We start from the raw sequence: 17918 nt of genomic DNA, 5'->3' as shown, positions 1-17918 counted from the left end.
TGTTCCATCCATTGGGGGATAGAGGTGGGCTGAAAACTGCACAGTTCACCCATCTATCAAAGGGCTAACATAGAGAGACAAACAGCCATTTGAGCTCACATTCACATTCACGCCTAAAGTCAATTTTAAAATCACCAATTAACTTAACATGCAGGTCTTTAGATTGTGGAAGAAAGGCGCAGAAGTCACACAGGAAACACGGAGCGCATGTCACTGTACACACAAAGGCCCTGGCCAGCCACTGGATTTGAAACTAGTGTGGTAGTATAGTGCATACCAATAACTGTCCCACCCATTATTATTTATTAATTTAGAGTTTAGTAAAACCTAGATAAGGTAAATATAAAATAAAATCCATGTGTTACATATTAAATGTAATGTGCAATATGTTGGTATCCTTATTAATTTCCGGTAATACTTCTCAGAAATGAGCCTTTGCTCCATGGCACACTGATCTATTCTCCACAGATGTTTTGGTGTTTTACAAATAAACAATATTTTGAAAAAAATATGGAATCATATTAAGATATCACTATCTTACGTGTTGTTAGTTCAACTGGGAAGAAAAAAGGGTACAGATTATTGTAGTGAGATAAAGTGCTCATGGAGAACTGAAACTAACTAACATGTCACAAAGAAAAGCATATTTTATTTTAAAAAAAACCAATTAGAAGGCTGTGCTTCTGTCTGCAGTCAGAGGTAAGTGGGTGGTCCCTTTGAGGGGGATTTGAAAGTAAAGATCTGAAAGACTCAGACACATTGCTAAAGTGTTTTGTAGCCTTATATAAATCAGCCTTATATAAATCAGCCAGACAGCAGGTAAGATATTTACATGATTATATGATTATTAGATAACAAGTCTTGAAAAATAGTTCTCTGAAGGTCTTTCAAAGTTTTTCTTTGGACATTGGCTAAATGGGCATTGAAAGAGGAAGGAACAAAAGAAAGCATTCAGTGTCCTTCAAGAAGCCTTGAGAACTATTGCTTAAGACTTCTTAGTGAAATAACAAGAAAGCGTGCATAAAAGAGTAAAGGCTGTCTTGGAGAATAAGGGTGTTCAAACCAAATATCAACTTTAAGTTTGTTAGAATTGCAAAAACTTGTTTTTTCTTTATGTGCTGTATTTCCATGTGTTGGTAAATATTTTAGTAAATATCTGCACTTATTTCTCATTTTCCTTGCAAAATATAGAGAAATGAACAGTGGCTCAAGACTGTTGTGCAATACTGTAGCTTATGCAACTTACTAAGAATTTCAAGGTAATGAATGATGTCAAAGCATAGAGATACTGCCAGATTTGAAGCTCTGACCTGGTCATGTCTATTTTTTTATATTTTATAGTCACTGAAGGTTCTAAGAACCCCTGATACCCTCTTACAGTTTGATGTCAAATGGCAAAGACTTTAAAAGATAAGGAACTACTGAGGGTAGTGAGCGATTTGCTGCATACAAGTAAAAATAAAACAGGCAAAATATAAATGACAGAGGCAAGGCAGTGACAAAATACAGAGAGTATATATAGTAATACATATGAAAATCTTAATTATTTGAATTTCATATGAATATATTTTTCAAGTTGCTTCATTTTTGACTGCTAATTTGTTCAGTTTATTTATTTTTCCAGTGTGTTACACAAAGGAGAAGCATGGACAAAGAGGCAAAGTTTATGATAACTTGTCTGATTTTTGCAGGTAATGAGCCAGCTTTTTATTTACAATTGTTTTATAAGTGCTCTATACCTTTATAAGTGACATTCGCTTAATTATCTTTCAGTCATCTGTAATTCCGTGTCCAGTGATGAATGGAAGGCCACGGTTGTAAAAAGCATTGACGCTCTGGTTGGATCCTGTGTTGTGGTACCATGTTCATTCTCCCATACTGGAGGAAACCTGCCCTCCTCCAGACTCAGAGCAATGTGGCACTATAAAGGCAAAACACCAGATACTAAAGGAAACAACATCTTTCATAGTGATGCTACACTGATTAAGGACAACTTTAAGGGCCGAACAAAGATGTTGGGAGAGCTGGGCCAGAACAACTGCACCTTAGAAATAACTCAAATTAGAAATCATGACAATGGCCCTTTCTGTTTCAGAGTTGAACTAGTAAAAGAAGAAGGTAATGAACCCACAAAGGACATGTTCTCCTTTGTTGAAGACTGCGTCGAGTTGAACATGATCAGTATGTCACCAACTTTCCACCTTCCAATTCCAAATATCTATACCAGTTTTCTGTTAAATCACTTTGCCTCTTACTTTATGTCTTCCTTTTTCATCTTCAGCTGACCCTGCAGAGCCTACATTGACTCAGCCAATGGCAGCCACTCAAGGAGAGCCCTACACTGTCATCTGTTCAGTCATGCACACCTGTCCAACCCATGTACCTACACTTACATGGAACTGGAAGACAGAAAGGCTCATTGTGTACCATAGACAAATTCATTCTGGCAACTGGGAGACACAGTCCATCCTGACATTTATTCCTGAGGAGAAGGATGACAACAGAGAGCTGACATGCACAGCTGGATTTAATGGAGGGCAAACATCCTCCTCAAAATTCACACTGAATGTAAAACGTGAGATCCTTTCAGTTCTTCACTTCCAATATGTTGGTTCACCTTAACTTTGAATAAATAAGAAAATGTTAACATCACTGTTAAAAGTATCTTTCAATGACTGTATGCATTCTTAATGATGTCATAAATTCTGTGTATTTCCAGGTATTGAGAGCTATAATCACATCATCATTCCTGCTGTAGTGGGGATTGGTACAGCTCTGCTCTTTGGCATCTTCTGCATTTTCATGGCAAAAAAATACAAGTGAGTCATTTTATAGAGAATCAAGCTTTCTGTTAACAAGGAGGAGACATTTTTCCTCTCATCAGTTCTACAGTTCGCTCTTTAATATACGTTTTTTTGTTCTGTTTAAGGAACCGCATTGCAGAGCTTCAAAATCAAGAAGGAACGTAAGTAGAAAAATATTTTGGATCAGATGCAGTTGGTTTCTGAGCCTGTCATCATATATGATAACAATATAATGATTGTTTTTATTTATCACAGCATGTGGAACAGGCTTTCCAGGTTATCTCGTAGGTGAGAAAACAATGTTTCTTTTCTTTTGTTTTTACAGTTTGGAGCATTAAATACGCATCTATGGGTTTTTTTTAATTGCAAAATCTTTGGAATTGTACATCCACACACATCTTCAAGATTACGTTTCTAATTAAATTAAACCATTCAAGCCATTCTGATTAAAGGCCAAAGGGATTTTTGGTTCTCCACTTATTTCACCACTAACTTTCCGTGCACATATGCCTCAATGGTCTCACAGTCATTTCAAGCAACAGGGCAGATTTGTTTTTCTTTGTTGTTTTTGATACTAAATTTAAAATGATATCTCATTTTCTGTTCTTGTTTGTCTGTGGTTTCATCAGGGGAAGACGCTGAAGGTGAGATATGAAAAATGAATGCTTCTTTAAGACAGATTTATTATGTTATTGCTTAATTACTTATGTTATTACTCTTGAATTTCATTTCTCTTGAACTTAAAGCTCCTTTCAGCATTATTTACAGTCCTGATTTCATCATATTTTTTAAAATTATAAAAATTAAATACAAGTAAAATAGTCTGATCATAAGAGTCGAATTAGGTTTGCAGGAGTCCTCTTCGCACTGGTTGATTTCACTTCCCCCTTCATTTTACAAAGTCTAAGAAGTTGATGTAGAGTTAGAGACACATTATGCATTTTGTTTTTCTTCTTAGTTGTTTTTCACTTTTGAAAGTTCCTTGTGTCTCGTGCTTTGTTATTCCTCACATCTTTGAAGGCTTCCAGCCTACTGGATCAAAGGACAGAAACAGAATAGTCCTGTTCCCTTCTGTGTCTGTATCTTGTTCCTTTGCTTGAACTTAAAATCGTACGTATATACTTCAAACCTGTATTTTCTTATTTTTCAGACAATGAAATGAAATCAAGAAGGGGACCAAATTCAAATGGTTACATTCTGCTTTATATTTGCATATCAGCTTCAGGAAAATATGTTAGAAAAGTGTTTAAAAAAAACCCACAAAAATGTAATATAAAAAAGCTTTTTCTTCAACAGATAGCTTCTACCCTTTTTTATTAACTAGTATGATCCTTTCTCTTTGTATTCATGCTTGAAAGGATGCACTATCATATGATAGATGATTTATGCCAGAAATGTTAACTGAGCATGTAGCAATGTAAGCCCACCACTTCCTGTTTTCTAAACAGATGTATCAATACTGTAAGCCTATTTTTCAAGAATAAATCTTCATTTGTCTTGAGACTGAATTCATTGTTTGAACCATAAAGACCTTCAGTATTCAGTAAAATTTTAATTTAATTTATTCTCCCGGATCACTCAAAGTACTTTATACAACATGACTTGCACACCCATTCACACCCATTCGCGCAAGCACCTTCTTCTAAGTGCTTTCTGTCTAGCATTCACACACATTCAAACTCCATTTCGTTATTGAATATAATTAAGGGGAAAATTATGGAAAATGTTGGGAAACAAAGACGCTCTAAAGTTAAAGATGGATTTTAATTCTAATTGTAGAGCTATTTAAAGCTTTTAAAGAGAATCAAAATGCGATCTGTCATATTTTAAGACGAACAGTAATAACTAATTTTAATGTGGAGATTTTGATCAGCACATGAGATTGAAAAGAAGATACTCAGTTGTGAAGAGGGAAGGGTTACTGAAAACAGACCCTGTGATGCCACTACAGCACAAGACAGAGACAATTGTTTGTCTCAGAATCAGAATCAGAATGGGTTTTTTTGCCAAATGTTGAGCAGGTTTACAACATTAGGAAATTGCTGCGGTGCTTCAGTGCAAACATGCTGTCATAAATTGCGCTTAAATAGACATGAAAAAATAGAAGTAAGAATAAGAATTAGAAGTGCTACGTAGAAAGATATATGCATGAGATATACATGAGATATATACATGAGAATAAGAAGAATTAAAAGTGCTACGTAGAAAGATATATACATGAGTGCAGGTGGTGATCAGTGCCAAAACATGGAATCATGCAGTGAACACAGCGTAGGGTCATGAGTTAGTGGTGGGGACAGTCGTACGTTTATTGTTCATGTGTCCGACAGCAGAGGGGAAGAAACTGTTCTTATGGCGAGAGGTTCTGGTGCGAATGGACCGGAGCCTCCTGCCTGAGGGGAGCAGGTCAAACAGACTGTGTCCAGGGTGAGAAGGGTCAGCTGAGATCCGAGCTGCACGCCCCAGTGTCCTGGAGGTGTACAGGTCCTGCAGAGATGGGAGTCTGCAGCCAATCACTATAAGTCTATAAGTCTGAGTGTGTCAACTTGTGTGGAGGAAGTGGGATTACTATAAAAAGCTGATGTATTTAAAGATTATCTGTGGTCTTAACAGAGTCGTGAGTAATGGAAAACTAACTACTTGAAACTCAAACCTTAAACTGTTTAGACTGTAGTTACTTCATTATTGGTTGATCGGTGTTACCTGTATACAGACCCTCTGCAGAATGCTCATGATAAAACCTGCTCATGCTTTATATTCTGAGTGATGACATTACTTGAGTTTTGTTAAAACTTTTCTGAAAAATTGATACTCATGGTAGTTTATAAACACTTATGTTTATAAAAATTTGAATTTACTTTGATGAAAAGTTGATTCTGTTCATCTGAATGCAGCGTTTTCCGTGTGAGAAACTTTTCATCACTCATCCAAGTGACTTCTTCAGTCTCAGTGGACTGCAGGTTTCCCCAACCTTATAAACCAGATGTCTCAAACTGTAATCCTCGAGGGACGGTGTCTTGAAACATTTTTCCATGTGTCCTTGTTGCAACAGACCTGAATACAATTAGTAGGTCATTAGCAAGAGTATAGAACTTGACTGCATGCTGAAGTGGCAACCCCTAACCCTACTCAAGTAAATTTAAGTAAATGTAGGTGTTTAGAAAAAAGTACTTCTGAAAGTACTTTTATTGCACCATGTTCATTCATTCATGAGCTGCTTCAACATGAATCAAATGGCTGAATTGCCACCTCACCATGCAGTCAAGTTCTATACTCTTGCTAATGACCTACTAATTGTATTCAGGTGTGTTGCAACAGGGACACATGGAAAGGTTTCAGGACACCGGCCCTCGAGGACTGCAGTTTGAGACTCCTGTTATAAATAGTACGTTTGCACAATAACTCAATAACACAATCATTAATATGCAAATTGTCATGACCATTGATCAACAACCGCTTGTGATCGGTTCATCAGCAACAGGTGAGTATGATCATCAGCAGGTGTGGCTGTCTCCAGAGAGGGAACCTCTCAGACCCCAGCGCTGTACAAAACCTAGGACACAGGCAAACACAGAAACACACATAAAAGGGAGAGAGAGACAGGGAGCTCTAGGATGTAGGGAAACAAACAGAAATGGCAGGTTCAGCCAGCAAGGACAGAGGGACGGTGACAATAATCAGTCACAATATAACTGTTAACTTATAAAAATGTATCAACTTACTTATAATCTTTACAAAATACGGAAGGGCAGGCCGCTTGACCATGATTTTTTATCAACTGGTCAAAGGCGTAGAGCAGGGGTGGCAGACATAGTGCCCACTGGCTGATTACAATTATATCTGGCCCTTGGATTCGCTGGCCAGTGACGTCTGACCCAGTCTGCCAATCCTCCTGGAAGCCCCTCCACAAAATGCTCCAATGATATCCAGCAGCCTCCACCCTCCGTTAGGGTGGATGTCATAGCAGCGTGGTGTAACAGGTTTTTCCATCCAGTGTGTCAAATAGCTGACATGGCTACACCAGTGTATTGTGATGTTTCACCAACATGTATCAGATGCTGTTGTTGCCATCCATGTGGGCACCACCAGAGACAGCCCCTGCCAGAACAGAAACTAAGACTGTAAAAATCTGCGCCTGTTTTTTGATGCGTTCTATTTATTAATGATTATTATGAGCAAACTATGACTTTTTGCATTCTGTTTGTTTTTTTTATCTTTACTAGCCACTCTCTAAATCACACTCAAACTGCAATTAAGAAACCAAACTTCTTGGAAACTGTTGATTCTGTGACTTATAAAGTTCTTAAGTAATCCAGGTAAAGGTTAACTTCAATTCTTGATTTATTCTGTAATCTCTGGTCATATCTTATTCCCCTCAGTTTATTTGCTGCCATTGTCCCTTCTTTGTAATTGATTGTATTTCATTGTTTATACTCAGCTGCTGCCTTTCACTCAGTATTTTGAGTTTTTTATGGACTTATCATAAATTGTCTTGAAATTCAGAAATTATTTATGTTCTCGTTCCTGAGTATATTATGTTTGAGTGCCTCTGAGTTTGATAGTTATAGCTCTTGATTTCTTGTTATATGTTGGTTCTTCTTTTTGTGACCAGTCTGTCCTTCTCTCCATGTCCTGTTTTCAGCATCTTTGTGCTTGTTTACCTTCAGTTTCTCCAGTCTGTCATATCCCCTGTATGGTTTCTCTGGGTCTGTGAAGTGTCAGTCTTTGTTTCGGTGTTGACTTACCTTTGGTTTGTGTCTAGTTTACAGACTACAAACTAAACATGAAACTATAATCTTTTTATATCCTGATCTCTCCTTAGTTTGCAATATTTAGTTATCTTCATCATTGGCCCTGGTCATGTCTCCGTATCTACTCTGTGCCCTGTCTCTATGGTTGTCTGGTCTTCCTGTTATTCACATGTCTGTGTTTACTCCTTCCCTCTGTGTTTAAGTTTATGTATCTGGAATCTGGGTCTATCTCTGTTTGTGTCCCGTCTTCTTTTGGTAGTCTCTTGTCCTGCGTGCATTGTGTTTCAATTCTGTTGCCCTAGTCTTGTTGCCTGGTGTGTTCTATCTTCCCGATTAACTAATGATTATTTAAGTCCTTAGTTTCCTTCTTTCTTTTTTGCAACCTCCCTATAGGTGTCTGTCCTGTCTGTTTGGTGGTTTCTTGTGTATTTCTTTAGTTAGCATTTCCAAGAATATGTCCAATTCTCATGACATTTTGCCTTTTTTGCCGTGTTATCTGCCTTTTTGCTTTGCCAAAATCCAGATCACATGAAGACCCATTCAACAGCTCATTTGGAAGTACTGACACCTGCTGGTTATTCAATGTACAGCAGCCCTGCTGTGATATTACATATGGGCTACATGCCAGTCGATATATAAACATAAAGATGTACCAAATTGCAGAATACCCATATGATGTCCTGAATAAGCCTATCTGTGATTGATTAAAGATGTATGTTGTCATTGTGAGATACTGTGTCAAAATGCTCCCTAACAGCTGATGTTAGGGAACACCTCGGATCCAGTTTAAGCAAGAAATCGATTCCTGCATTTTCAACAGATCGAATCACATAAAGAGTTCCCTCATTTCAGTGAAACGGGGCCTCATTTATGTTTGGTCATGCCATATTCTGTAACCTGATAAGGGCCTTGACATGGACTTCATTTGGACATGCCCCCTATGCTCAACACAGGTCTTGGGGTTTCAGTATCAGACGTAGCATCACTAGTTCCTTGAATTTCCTTTCCTTTGATTTCCAGCAACAAAGCTGTGGTTTAACTCTAGTTACTCACCTGAGTCCTGCAATATTGGCTCCACAACTCTGCCTTCCATGCATAGCGTCACATGACATTCCTTTTGTCACTCACCACATTGCTTTAAGTTTGGGGGGGGTTCACATAGCTTTACTATATTGAGTTGTCATGTTTTCAGCTTTTGTCAGCAGCATGTTTTGACAAAGGAAATTAATGTTAATACATTGACTTTATAGTCAGAATTATCTTGACAGTCTTTTACTGCATATAAAATATGTCTTGATGACTGATTTATTACCTTTCATGAGGGAAAGTTTTAAAGTTCTGTATTTCAAAGCTGTAACAATATGAGATTTGCATTTATTTATAAAGTTATTGTAGAAAATCCAAAGAAAATATGCAATAAATAATTGTGTTAGCTGAATTCATGCATAACTTTTATTATCTAACATGCATTATTAGTCTAAGTCATCATATAGGTAGTTATACGGCGATATCACACAGGGATTAGTGTGCTCAATTGGCCAACAAACTTGCCTGACCTGAACCCCATATAGAATTTATGGGGCATTGCCAAGAGAAAGATGAGACATGAGACGGAACAATGCAGAAGAGCTGAAGGCTGCTATTGATGCATCCTTTTCTTCCATAACACCTCAGCCATGCCACAGGCTGATAGCATACATACCACGCCGCACTGAGGCAATAATTGTGGACGATCGTGGCTCAAGAGTTGGGAGTTCGCCTTGTAATCGGAAGGTTGCCGGTTCGAGCCCCGGCTTGGACAGTCTCAGTTGTTGTATCCTTGGGCAAGACACTTGACCCATTACCTGGTGGTGGTCAGAGGGCCCGGTGGCGCCAGTGTCCGGCAGCCTTGCCTCTGTCAGTGTGCCCCAGGGCAGCTGTGGCTACAATGTAGCTTGCCATCACCAATGGGTGGATGACTGGATGTGTAAAGCGCTTTGGGGTCCTTAGGGACTAGTAAAGCGCTATACAAATACAGGCCATTTACCTTTTTTTTTTAAAAAAAGAGGACCCAAACTAAGTACTGAGTACATATGTATGATTATACTTTTCAGAGGTCTGACATTTTTCTATTTAAAATCCTTGTTTTATTGATTTAGAGATTAGATTAGATTAGATTAGATTAGATTAGATTAGATTAGATTAGATTAGATAAAACTTTATTAATCCCTTGGGTGGGTTCCTCTGTTTCCAGTAGCACAGCACTGACAGAAGTTGCAAAAGAATGTAAGCAGAAATAGAAATATATCATATATACAGATATACACATATATAAACACAGAGACATATATAAATATAATAGTGATAAATAGGATAATAGGAATAAACAGGGAATTGCACATTTCAACTATTTTAAGTCTATTGCACCGTTTAATATGGAAAAATACTGCACAGTGAAAAGGGCACTGCAGATTAGATGTTCTCGCCTTCAACTGTCCCCCTGTTTCTCCTCCCTCTCCCCTCCAGCGAGGAGTTAAACAGTTTAATGGCGTGTGGGACAAAGGAGTTTTTAAGTCTGTTGGTCCTTGACTTTGGGAGAAGTAACCTGTCACTAAACAGACTCCTCTGGTTGTTTATGACCGTGTGCAGATGATGCCCAGCATTGTCCATAATGTCCAACAGCTTCTTTAATGTCCTCTTCTCTGTCACTGTCACCAGAGTGTCCAGCTTCATGCCAACCGCAGAGCCAGCCTCCTGAGGAAATACAGTTTGCTTTGGCCTTTTTATACAGGTGCTGCGTGTTGCATGACCAGTCCAATTTGTTGTCCACCGACAGCCCAAGGTACTTGTATGTGCTGACCACCTCCACCTCCTCTCCCTCTATCTGAACCGGCAGTGGACATGGTCTGGACCTCCCGAAGTTCACAACCAGTTCCTTGGTCTTTGAAGTGTTGATTTCATGTAATATTCTAATTTTCTGCGATTTTGAATTTGGGGTTTTTATAAGCTGTAAGCTGTAATCATCGAAATTGTAACAAATAAAGACGTGAAATACCTCGCTTTGCATGTAATGAGTCTATATCACATATTAGTTTCACCATTTTTCTCTTTTATACCTCTTTTAAAGGTTTTAGTGAAGTTACATTGTCATGGTGAGATAAAGTTTCAACAGGGTGTAATTATATGTGTGTGTGTGTGTGTGTGTGTGTGTGTGTGTGTGTGTGTGTGTTATAAACGTCAATAACAGGCCTTTTCTGAAAGTATAAAATAGGGTTTGAATTCAAGTTATAGCAGACTGTTGGCACTCTGAAATGAAATGCAGCCCCCCTTTGGCAGACAGCTTAAAACAGGAAATGTACACGCCAAGTTCACCCAAAACATCCACAGCAACCACCACAGCAATGTCTTTAAGAGTTTTCGGAAATTGCACAGCAATACGCATTTCACTGCATGTCATACTGTGTATGATTGTGTATGTGACAAATAAAATTTGTATTTGAGCTAAAAAAGAGTAGCGAACATAAAGGGATGTTAAAGTTAAAGGATGTTAAAAATGCAGGCAACTTAAAATGCAACGTTTCTATCAACCCAACAAACATTAGCAAACACACAAACTGTGTGTGTGTCATGAACCGAAGTTCCGAGCGCAGGCAGGACCCAGTAGCAGAACACACACACTAGGGTAGGAGCGAATAAAGAAAGTAATTTTTATTGCAACTAAAGGTGTCCCGTGAGGGTAGCCAGAAAAACAACGGATGAAACCAGACGAAACCGAGGGACCGCACAGGGAACGCCGAGAGCGGGGCTGTGAGAGGCTGTAAAACAAAAAGAGAGACAGATTACTGGGGTGCGGAAAAAAAGGCAGCATACGAGGGAAGGTGGAGTGTGCGTCTCACGGTGATAGCCGGGCCGAGTGAACCAGAGGGGGTGGAGCTCCAAAAGGGGTCGAGACGGCGAAGCTGAATGTGAACCAAATCTCAGGCGGACAGGTGGACAGGCAGGTGGCTCGAAAAAAACACGCCGAGTTGTGATCGCTGAGAGGCGACTACGGACTGGCGTGGAGCAGCAGGTAGGGCAGGATTAAATAGTCCACCTGGTGATCGCCTGGGATGGGATGCAGGTGTGGGGTTAGCAGCCACGCTCGTGGGCGTGGACATCCCAGCAGCACCCCGGACGCCGGGCCGCGGACCATGACAGTGTGTGCTATGGTCCCAGGGTCGTTTCCACAGTGTTTGTTGTTAATAGAGTTTTGAGTCTTGTTTACTCATTATTATGTTGTTTGTGTTATGTTTACTAGTTCTGCTTGCTTGTGCTTTTAGTTTATTTGTATATATCATGTATCAGTGTTTGTATTTTAGGTTGTCTTGGTTGTTAAATGGTCCTGTTCATGCCTTTGTTTTGACTGTTTCCTTAAAGGTAAGGACTCCTCGGTGGGATTTGATAAACTGGAAATTTCAAGCTTACATGTAAGTCCTCATGTTTTTAAATCAAATGTATACATGTGACATTATGTTTTTCATATTGTGAAACCTGCTGCAAAACAAACTAAGCTAGACTAACTATGTCAATTAAAGATTCCATGAAAATGATCTACAGGTAATGCAGGACAAACAGGTTAGTATGCTGCACTGTGATGGATTTAAAGGGGGAAAAAAAAAGAAAAAAAAACAGTCTGTGACTGGTGCACAGTGCCAGTCTAGTATAAAAAGTATACTGTTGGTGTGGAAAATGTAAATCACGCAGGATAACTAAAGAAACATTGACTTACATCTGGTTCAATTCAGGTGTATACATCCACAAAGAGCAGCAGGTCAGCTGATCACAGCCTGTACGTTATGAAAATCTACTGGAGCACTCAAAATAAATTATTGTAAGTTATGCTGAAGAACTATTGCTGAGAACTACTTAAAGAGATTTTAAGAAAGTTTGCCTAAGAGAGTTCAGGCTGTGTTGGAGAATAAAGATGGTCATGTAGCCTATTTGCCAGAAAATTCACTGGCTCTGGCATGACCTTCTCTCTATTTTTTTAAGTCACTGTGATGAAGCCTGAGATATTGATCGGGGACTTTAGGAACCCCTGATACTTTTCTTGCAGTATGATGGCAAAGACATTAAAGGTAGATATACAGGGAACCTGACAAGTAGGGATGGGTACCGGTATCGTTCTGACATAAACGGTAGTAACCAGACCGAAAAGCAGCGCACATTTCGGTGCTTTATTTCGGTGCTTTTTTTTCCTGAGCTGTGATACACTTTAGATTCTAGCCAATCATTTTACGTTTCTGAGGATAGTAGGTGGGGCCAGGTACGTACGTTCTTTTAGAGCAGAGCAACAGATTAAAAATGACCAAGGCAAAGCGGTCAAAAGTCTGGCTGTACTTCACAGCAAAATATGCAAACTCAGCAGCCTGCAACAAGTGCTTTAAGCTGATACTGTGATACTGTCAAAGGAGGTAACACCTCGAATCCAATGAAACACCTGGCGACGCATAGAGTTTTTTTAAAAAGCCGAGAAATGCGCCGTATTTGATAGCTTGCTGTGAGACCTCATACCGAGCACATCTACTGCGGGTGGGTTGCCTTTTATCGGACCCGGAGTTAGCAACATCTCCCAAAAACACGAAGAGGAGAGTCCTGGCCCCTAGCCCTGCAAGTGTAGCAGAAATGATGACGGCAGCAGCCGTTCTTCTTTGCGTGAGTAGCTTAATGTTGTTCGTGTGTAATTTACGTTGAGTAGGCTAACCACGTTATTAAATTAATGCATGTAAGGTGAACTAGCAAACATCATCATAGCTACATGCGGCTGTCTTCTTGTTTGATGGCAGATACTCCCTTCACCCTGGCCAAAAAGGCTAAAATGACCAAAGAAAAAGTGGAAAACAGTTAAACATGAGAGGTTTTTGGACAAAGTTTGTGTTTTTTCCATTGTTTAAGCACTGCTTCCAGCCAAGAGTGATACCATAAATCCCCTATAGCTGCAGAAAAGGCTAACATTGTTATCTTTTTACAAAAAACCAGCCGAACATGAGAGGTTTTTGGACCAATTTTGTGTTCTCCATTCTTTAAGCACCGGTTTAAGCACCGTTTAAGCACCGGCACCGTTTCAAAAGTACCGGTTTGGCACCGGTATCAAATAAAACCTAAACGATACCCATCCCTACTGACAAGTGAGAGATTTGCTGCTTTCAGAGACAAATAGTGCAGACAAAATATAAATGGCAATATCATAGTCCATATGAGAATATTAATTATGTCTGTTTATTATAAATATATTTTAAAGTTGTCTAACTTCTAAAACTGTGTTGTAATTTCCATGTATTGAAGTGATTTTGATGCATTTATTTATTTGTATGTTTTTTCATGGAAAAATCCTGCAGTGTTTTGCGAGACCCTCAAGAAACATGGAATGCAAAACAAAGTTTATGATAACTTGTATGCTTTTTACAAGTAACATAATGAGTCACCTCTTGGTTAACAATTGCTTTACAAATAATGTATACCTTTATAAGAAATTGCAGAGAAGTCATTATTACGGTGCCATTCCCTTAATTCTCTTTCAGTCATCTGTAGCTCCGTGTCAGGTGCTGAATGGAAGACTAATGTTGTAAAAAGCATTGACGCTCTGGTTACATCCTATGTTGTGGTACCACAACACTCATTCTCCCATACTGAAGGAAACCTGCCTACATCCAGACTCAGAGGAATCTGGCATGAAAAAGATGGCACAAAAAAAAAACATCTATCATGAGGATCCTACACTGATTAAGGACAGCTTTAAGGACCGAACAAAGCTGGTGGGACTTCTGGGCCAGAACAACTGCACCTTAGAAATAACCGATGTTAAAGATCATGACAATGGCCCTTTCTGTTGAACTAGTGCAAACAGAAAGCAATGACCCCACCAAGGACAAGTTCTCCTTTGTTGAAGACTGCAAATTTTCAAATCTACACAAGACTGATATTCTCTTCTTCCATTCAGAAAGTATATCAAAAAATAAAATAAAAATTTAACATTGGAGTCTAGATGATGAAGGGTGCGCCCTCTAGTGTTGCTTGAAGGTTTTGTTATGTGGCTGTATTTTTGGTATTGTCTGTCTCACCCATTTGTATAAATGACACATATACATATAAGCATGTATGATACTTTTACTGAAATAATGCCATTATTTATTTGTAAGATATACTTAGCACTTTATTGACATTACACACAAGGAAAATCACTTTTTACAATGATGGCTCGTATTTGTCAGATATAAATTGTATGAATAATTCTAAATAAATGTCTATTGGCATTAATGCTGTTTGAATAAAGTCCACTTCGACAGCTGTGGTTTGCTTTGGTTATCATAGTAAAATGTAGTGTTTTGATTTCTTTAGTGTCAATCAAACATCCCAACATCAGAGAAGAATGGCCAAGCAGAAAATTATGAAGGAATTCTTTCTGCTTTTTGCAGGTAACATCACTGGTCAGCTATTTATTTCCAGTCTCTTTATGCTTAATGTGTATAATTAAATAATTTCCTTGTTATTTTAAAAATTATCTTTCAGTCATCTGTAGCTCCGTGTCCAGTGATGAATGGAAGGCCACGGTTGTAAAAAGCATTGACGCTCTGGTTGGATCCTGTGTTGTGGTACCATGTTCATTCTCCCATACTGGAGGAAACCTGCCCTCCTCCAGACTCAGAGCAATGTGGCACTATAAAGGCAAAAGACCAGATACTAAAGGAAACAACATCTTTCATAGTGATGCTACACTGATTAAGGACAACTTTAAGGGCCGAACAAAGATGTTGGGAGAGCTGGGCCAGAACAACTGCACCTTAGAAATAACTAGAATTCATGACAATGGCCCTTTCTGTTTCCGGGTTGAACTAGTGCGAACAGAAAACAATGACCCCACCAAGGACAAGTTCTCCTTTGTTGAAGACTGCGTTGAGTTGAACATGATCAGTATGTCACCAACTTTCCATGACTTCAAACATCTATACCAGTTTTCTGTTAAATCATTTTGCCTCTTACTTTATGTCTGACTTTTTCATTTTCAGCTGAGCCTCCAAAGCCTACATTGATCCAACCAAAGACAGCCACTCAAGGAGAGCCCTACATTGTCACCTGTTCAGTCATCCACACCTGCCCCACTCATGTTCCTAAACTCACATGGAATATGGATAGTACAAAGGTCATTGTGCATCATAAAGATATTAAACATGGAAACTGGGAGACACAGTCCATCCTGACAGTTATTCCTGAGGAGAAGGATGACAACAGAGAGATAACCTGCACTGCTGAATTTAATGGAGGGCTGAAATCACCTGAAACTTTCACACTCCATGTAAAACGTGAGATCCTTTCAGTAGTTTACTTCCAATATATTTTTTAACCCTTAACTTTGCATGATTAAGAAAATGTTAATATCACTATTAAAAGTATGTTTAGATGAATGTTGTCTGTATTCTAAAGAAGCAATAGCAAAAAAACAAAAACAAAAACCCAAGCAAATACCAACTCTGTCTATTTCCAGGTATTGAGAACTGTAATCACATCATCATTCCTGCTGTAGTGGGGATTGGTACAGCTCTGCTCTTTGGCATCTTCTGGATTTTCATGGAAAAAAAATACAAGTGAGTCTTTTTTATAGAGAATCAAGCTTTCTGTTAACAAGGAGGAGACATTTTTCCTCTCATCAGTTCTACAGTACTCTCTTTAATATATATATATACGGAACGTAAGTAGAAAAATATTTTGGATCAGATGCAGTTGGTTTCTGAGTCTGTCATCATATATGATAACAATATAGAATAGAATAGAATAGAATTCAACTTTATTGTCATTGCACATGCACAGGTACAGGGCAACGAAATGCAGTTTGCATCCATCCAGAAGTGCTTTAGTGATATAGATATATTACAATATATATTAGCAATAATATAGATATGTGAGTATATTACAGAAATGGGTCTATTATGGTATGTTATAATGTACACGGTATGAAGTATGTTGTGAATATTCTATAACTATAAGTATGTACAGGCTGTAGTGAGTACAAGCTATGTACAGGATATTAATATAAATATGAAAAACTATACAGAATATGAAATAAATAACTTTACAGAATCTGGGATATACAGCTATACAGAAATGGGAACTATGCAAGTTGTAAACAGTTGTAGGATTAAAAATTATCGAATGTACAGAATGATTATTTACACAGAGCTATACAGTAGTGCAGTTAAGATAAGTGAGGGTGTAGATAGTTTCTACAGAGGCTATATAAAGTGCTAGTGGTTGTGAGTGGTGGTTCAGTCCATGTTATTATTGTGTTTGAGGGTACAGTTGTCCATTGTGGGTGTGTGTATGTTCAGTCCATGAGTTTAACGTGGGTCAGATGTCAGGAGGCAGAGTTCAGGAGTCTGACAGCTGTTCCGGTACCTGGTGGTCTTAGTCCGGAGGCTCCTGTGGCGCCTCCCAGAGGGCAGGAGGGTGAAGAGTCCATGTGATGGGTGACTGGGGTCTTTGATGATTTTCCCAGCCCTTTTCAGACACCGCTTCCTGTAGATGTCTTTTATGGCAGGAAGTGGTGCTCCGGCGATGCGCTGGGCAGTTTTCACGACCCTCTGCAACGCCTTCCGGTCCGAGGCAGAGCAGTTCCCGTACCAGACTGTTATACAGTTGGTCAGGATGCTCTCGATGGTGCAGCGATAGAAGTTCACCAGGATGTCTGAGGACAGGTGGTTCTTCCTCAGAGTCCTCAAGAAGAAGAGGCGCTGGTGAGCCTTCTTGACCAGCTTGGAGCAGTTGGTCGTCCAGGTGAGATCCCCGGAGATGTGGACTCCCAGGAACTTGAAGCTGCTCACACGCTCCACAGCCGTCCCCTTAATGTGGATGGGTGGATGTGGGTCAGCATTCCTCCTGTAGTCCACGATGAGCTCCTTGGTCTTCTCGGTGTTAAGCAGCAGGTTGTTTCTGTCGCACCACTCAGCCAGACGATCCACCTCCTCCCTGTAGGCGGCCTCATCGTTGTCACTGATGAGGCCAATCACCGTGGTGTCATCTGCAAACTTAATGATGGTGTTGGAACCATCAGCAGGTCTGCAGTCGTGGGTGAAGAGGGAGTAGAGGAAAGGGCTCATCACACAGCCTTGTGGTACACCGGTGTTCATTGTGATGGTAGATGAGCAGCGGTTATCCAGCCGGACATGTTGGGGGCGGTTGGTCAGGAAGTCTAGTAACCATTTGCAGATGAGGGAACTGATACCCAGGTCTGTCAGTTTCCTGATGAGTTGTGAGTAATGATTGTTTTCATTTATCACAGCATGTGGAACAGGCTTTCCAGGTTATCTCGGAGGTGAGAAAAAAAATGTTTCTTTTCTTTTGTTTTTACAGT

At 39.4% G+C, this 17918-nt stretch overlaps 2 protein-coding genes across 3 annotated transcripts; both read left to right on the top strand.

Moving 5' to 3' along the window:
- Nucleotides 1–747: 747 nt before the first annotated feature.
- On the top strand, nucleotides 748–4293 carry LOC146563566 (myelin-associated glycoprotein-like). Of its 2 annotated transcripts, XM_085290259.1 has the most exons (9): nucleotides 748–819; nucleotides 1625–1691; nucleotides 1774–2181; nucleotides 2282–2575; nucleotides 2720–2819; nucleotides 2930–2965; nucleotides 3060–3092; nucleotides 3434–3448; nucleotides 3955–4293. In XM_085290259.1, the coding sequence occupies exons 2-8, from the start codon at nucleotides 1646–1648 to the stop codon at nucleotides 3444–3446; spliced, it is 930 nt and encodes a 309-aa protein (XP_085146385.1). In that variant the 5' UTR covers nucleotides 748–819; nucleotides 1625–1645; the 3' UTR covers nucleotides 3447–3448; nucleotides 3955–4293. The 2 variants fall into 2 exon arrangements, with proteins under 2 accessions (XP_085146385.1, XP_085146386.1); XM_085290260.1 differs by lacking the exons at nucleotides 3434–3448; nucleotides 3955–4293 and having other exon boundaries at nucleotides 3060–3096.
- A 10649-nt stretch (nucleotides 4294–14942) lies between these two features.
- On the top strand, nucleotides 14943–15914 carry LOC146563565 (myelin-associated glycoprotein-like). The gene is made up of 3 exons (XM_085291019.1): nucleotides 14943–14988; nucleotides 15083–15484; nucleotides 15580–15914. The coding sequence occupies exons 1-3, from the start codon at nucleotides 14943–14945 to the stop codon at nucleotides 15912–15914; spliced, it is 783 nt and encodes a 260-aa protein (XP_085147145.1).
- Nucleotides 15915–17918: the final 2004 nt, after the last annotated feature.

This window comes from Mchenga conophoros, linkage group LG11 (genome assembly GCF_057382185.1).
Source record: "Mchenga conophoros isolate Kocher_MC1m ecotype Shallow Benthic linkage group LG11, M_conophoros_male_GT1.1, whole genome shotgun sequence".
Lineage (NCBI taxonomy): Eukaryota > Metazoa > Chordata > Actinopteri > Cichliformes > Cichlidae > Mchenga > Mchenga conophoros.
Note: the sequence above shows the minus strand (reverse complement) of the source record. Positions and strands in the feature narration are given on the sequence as shown.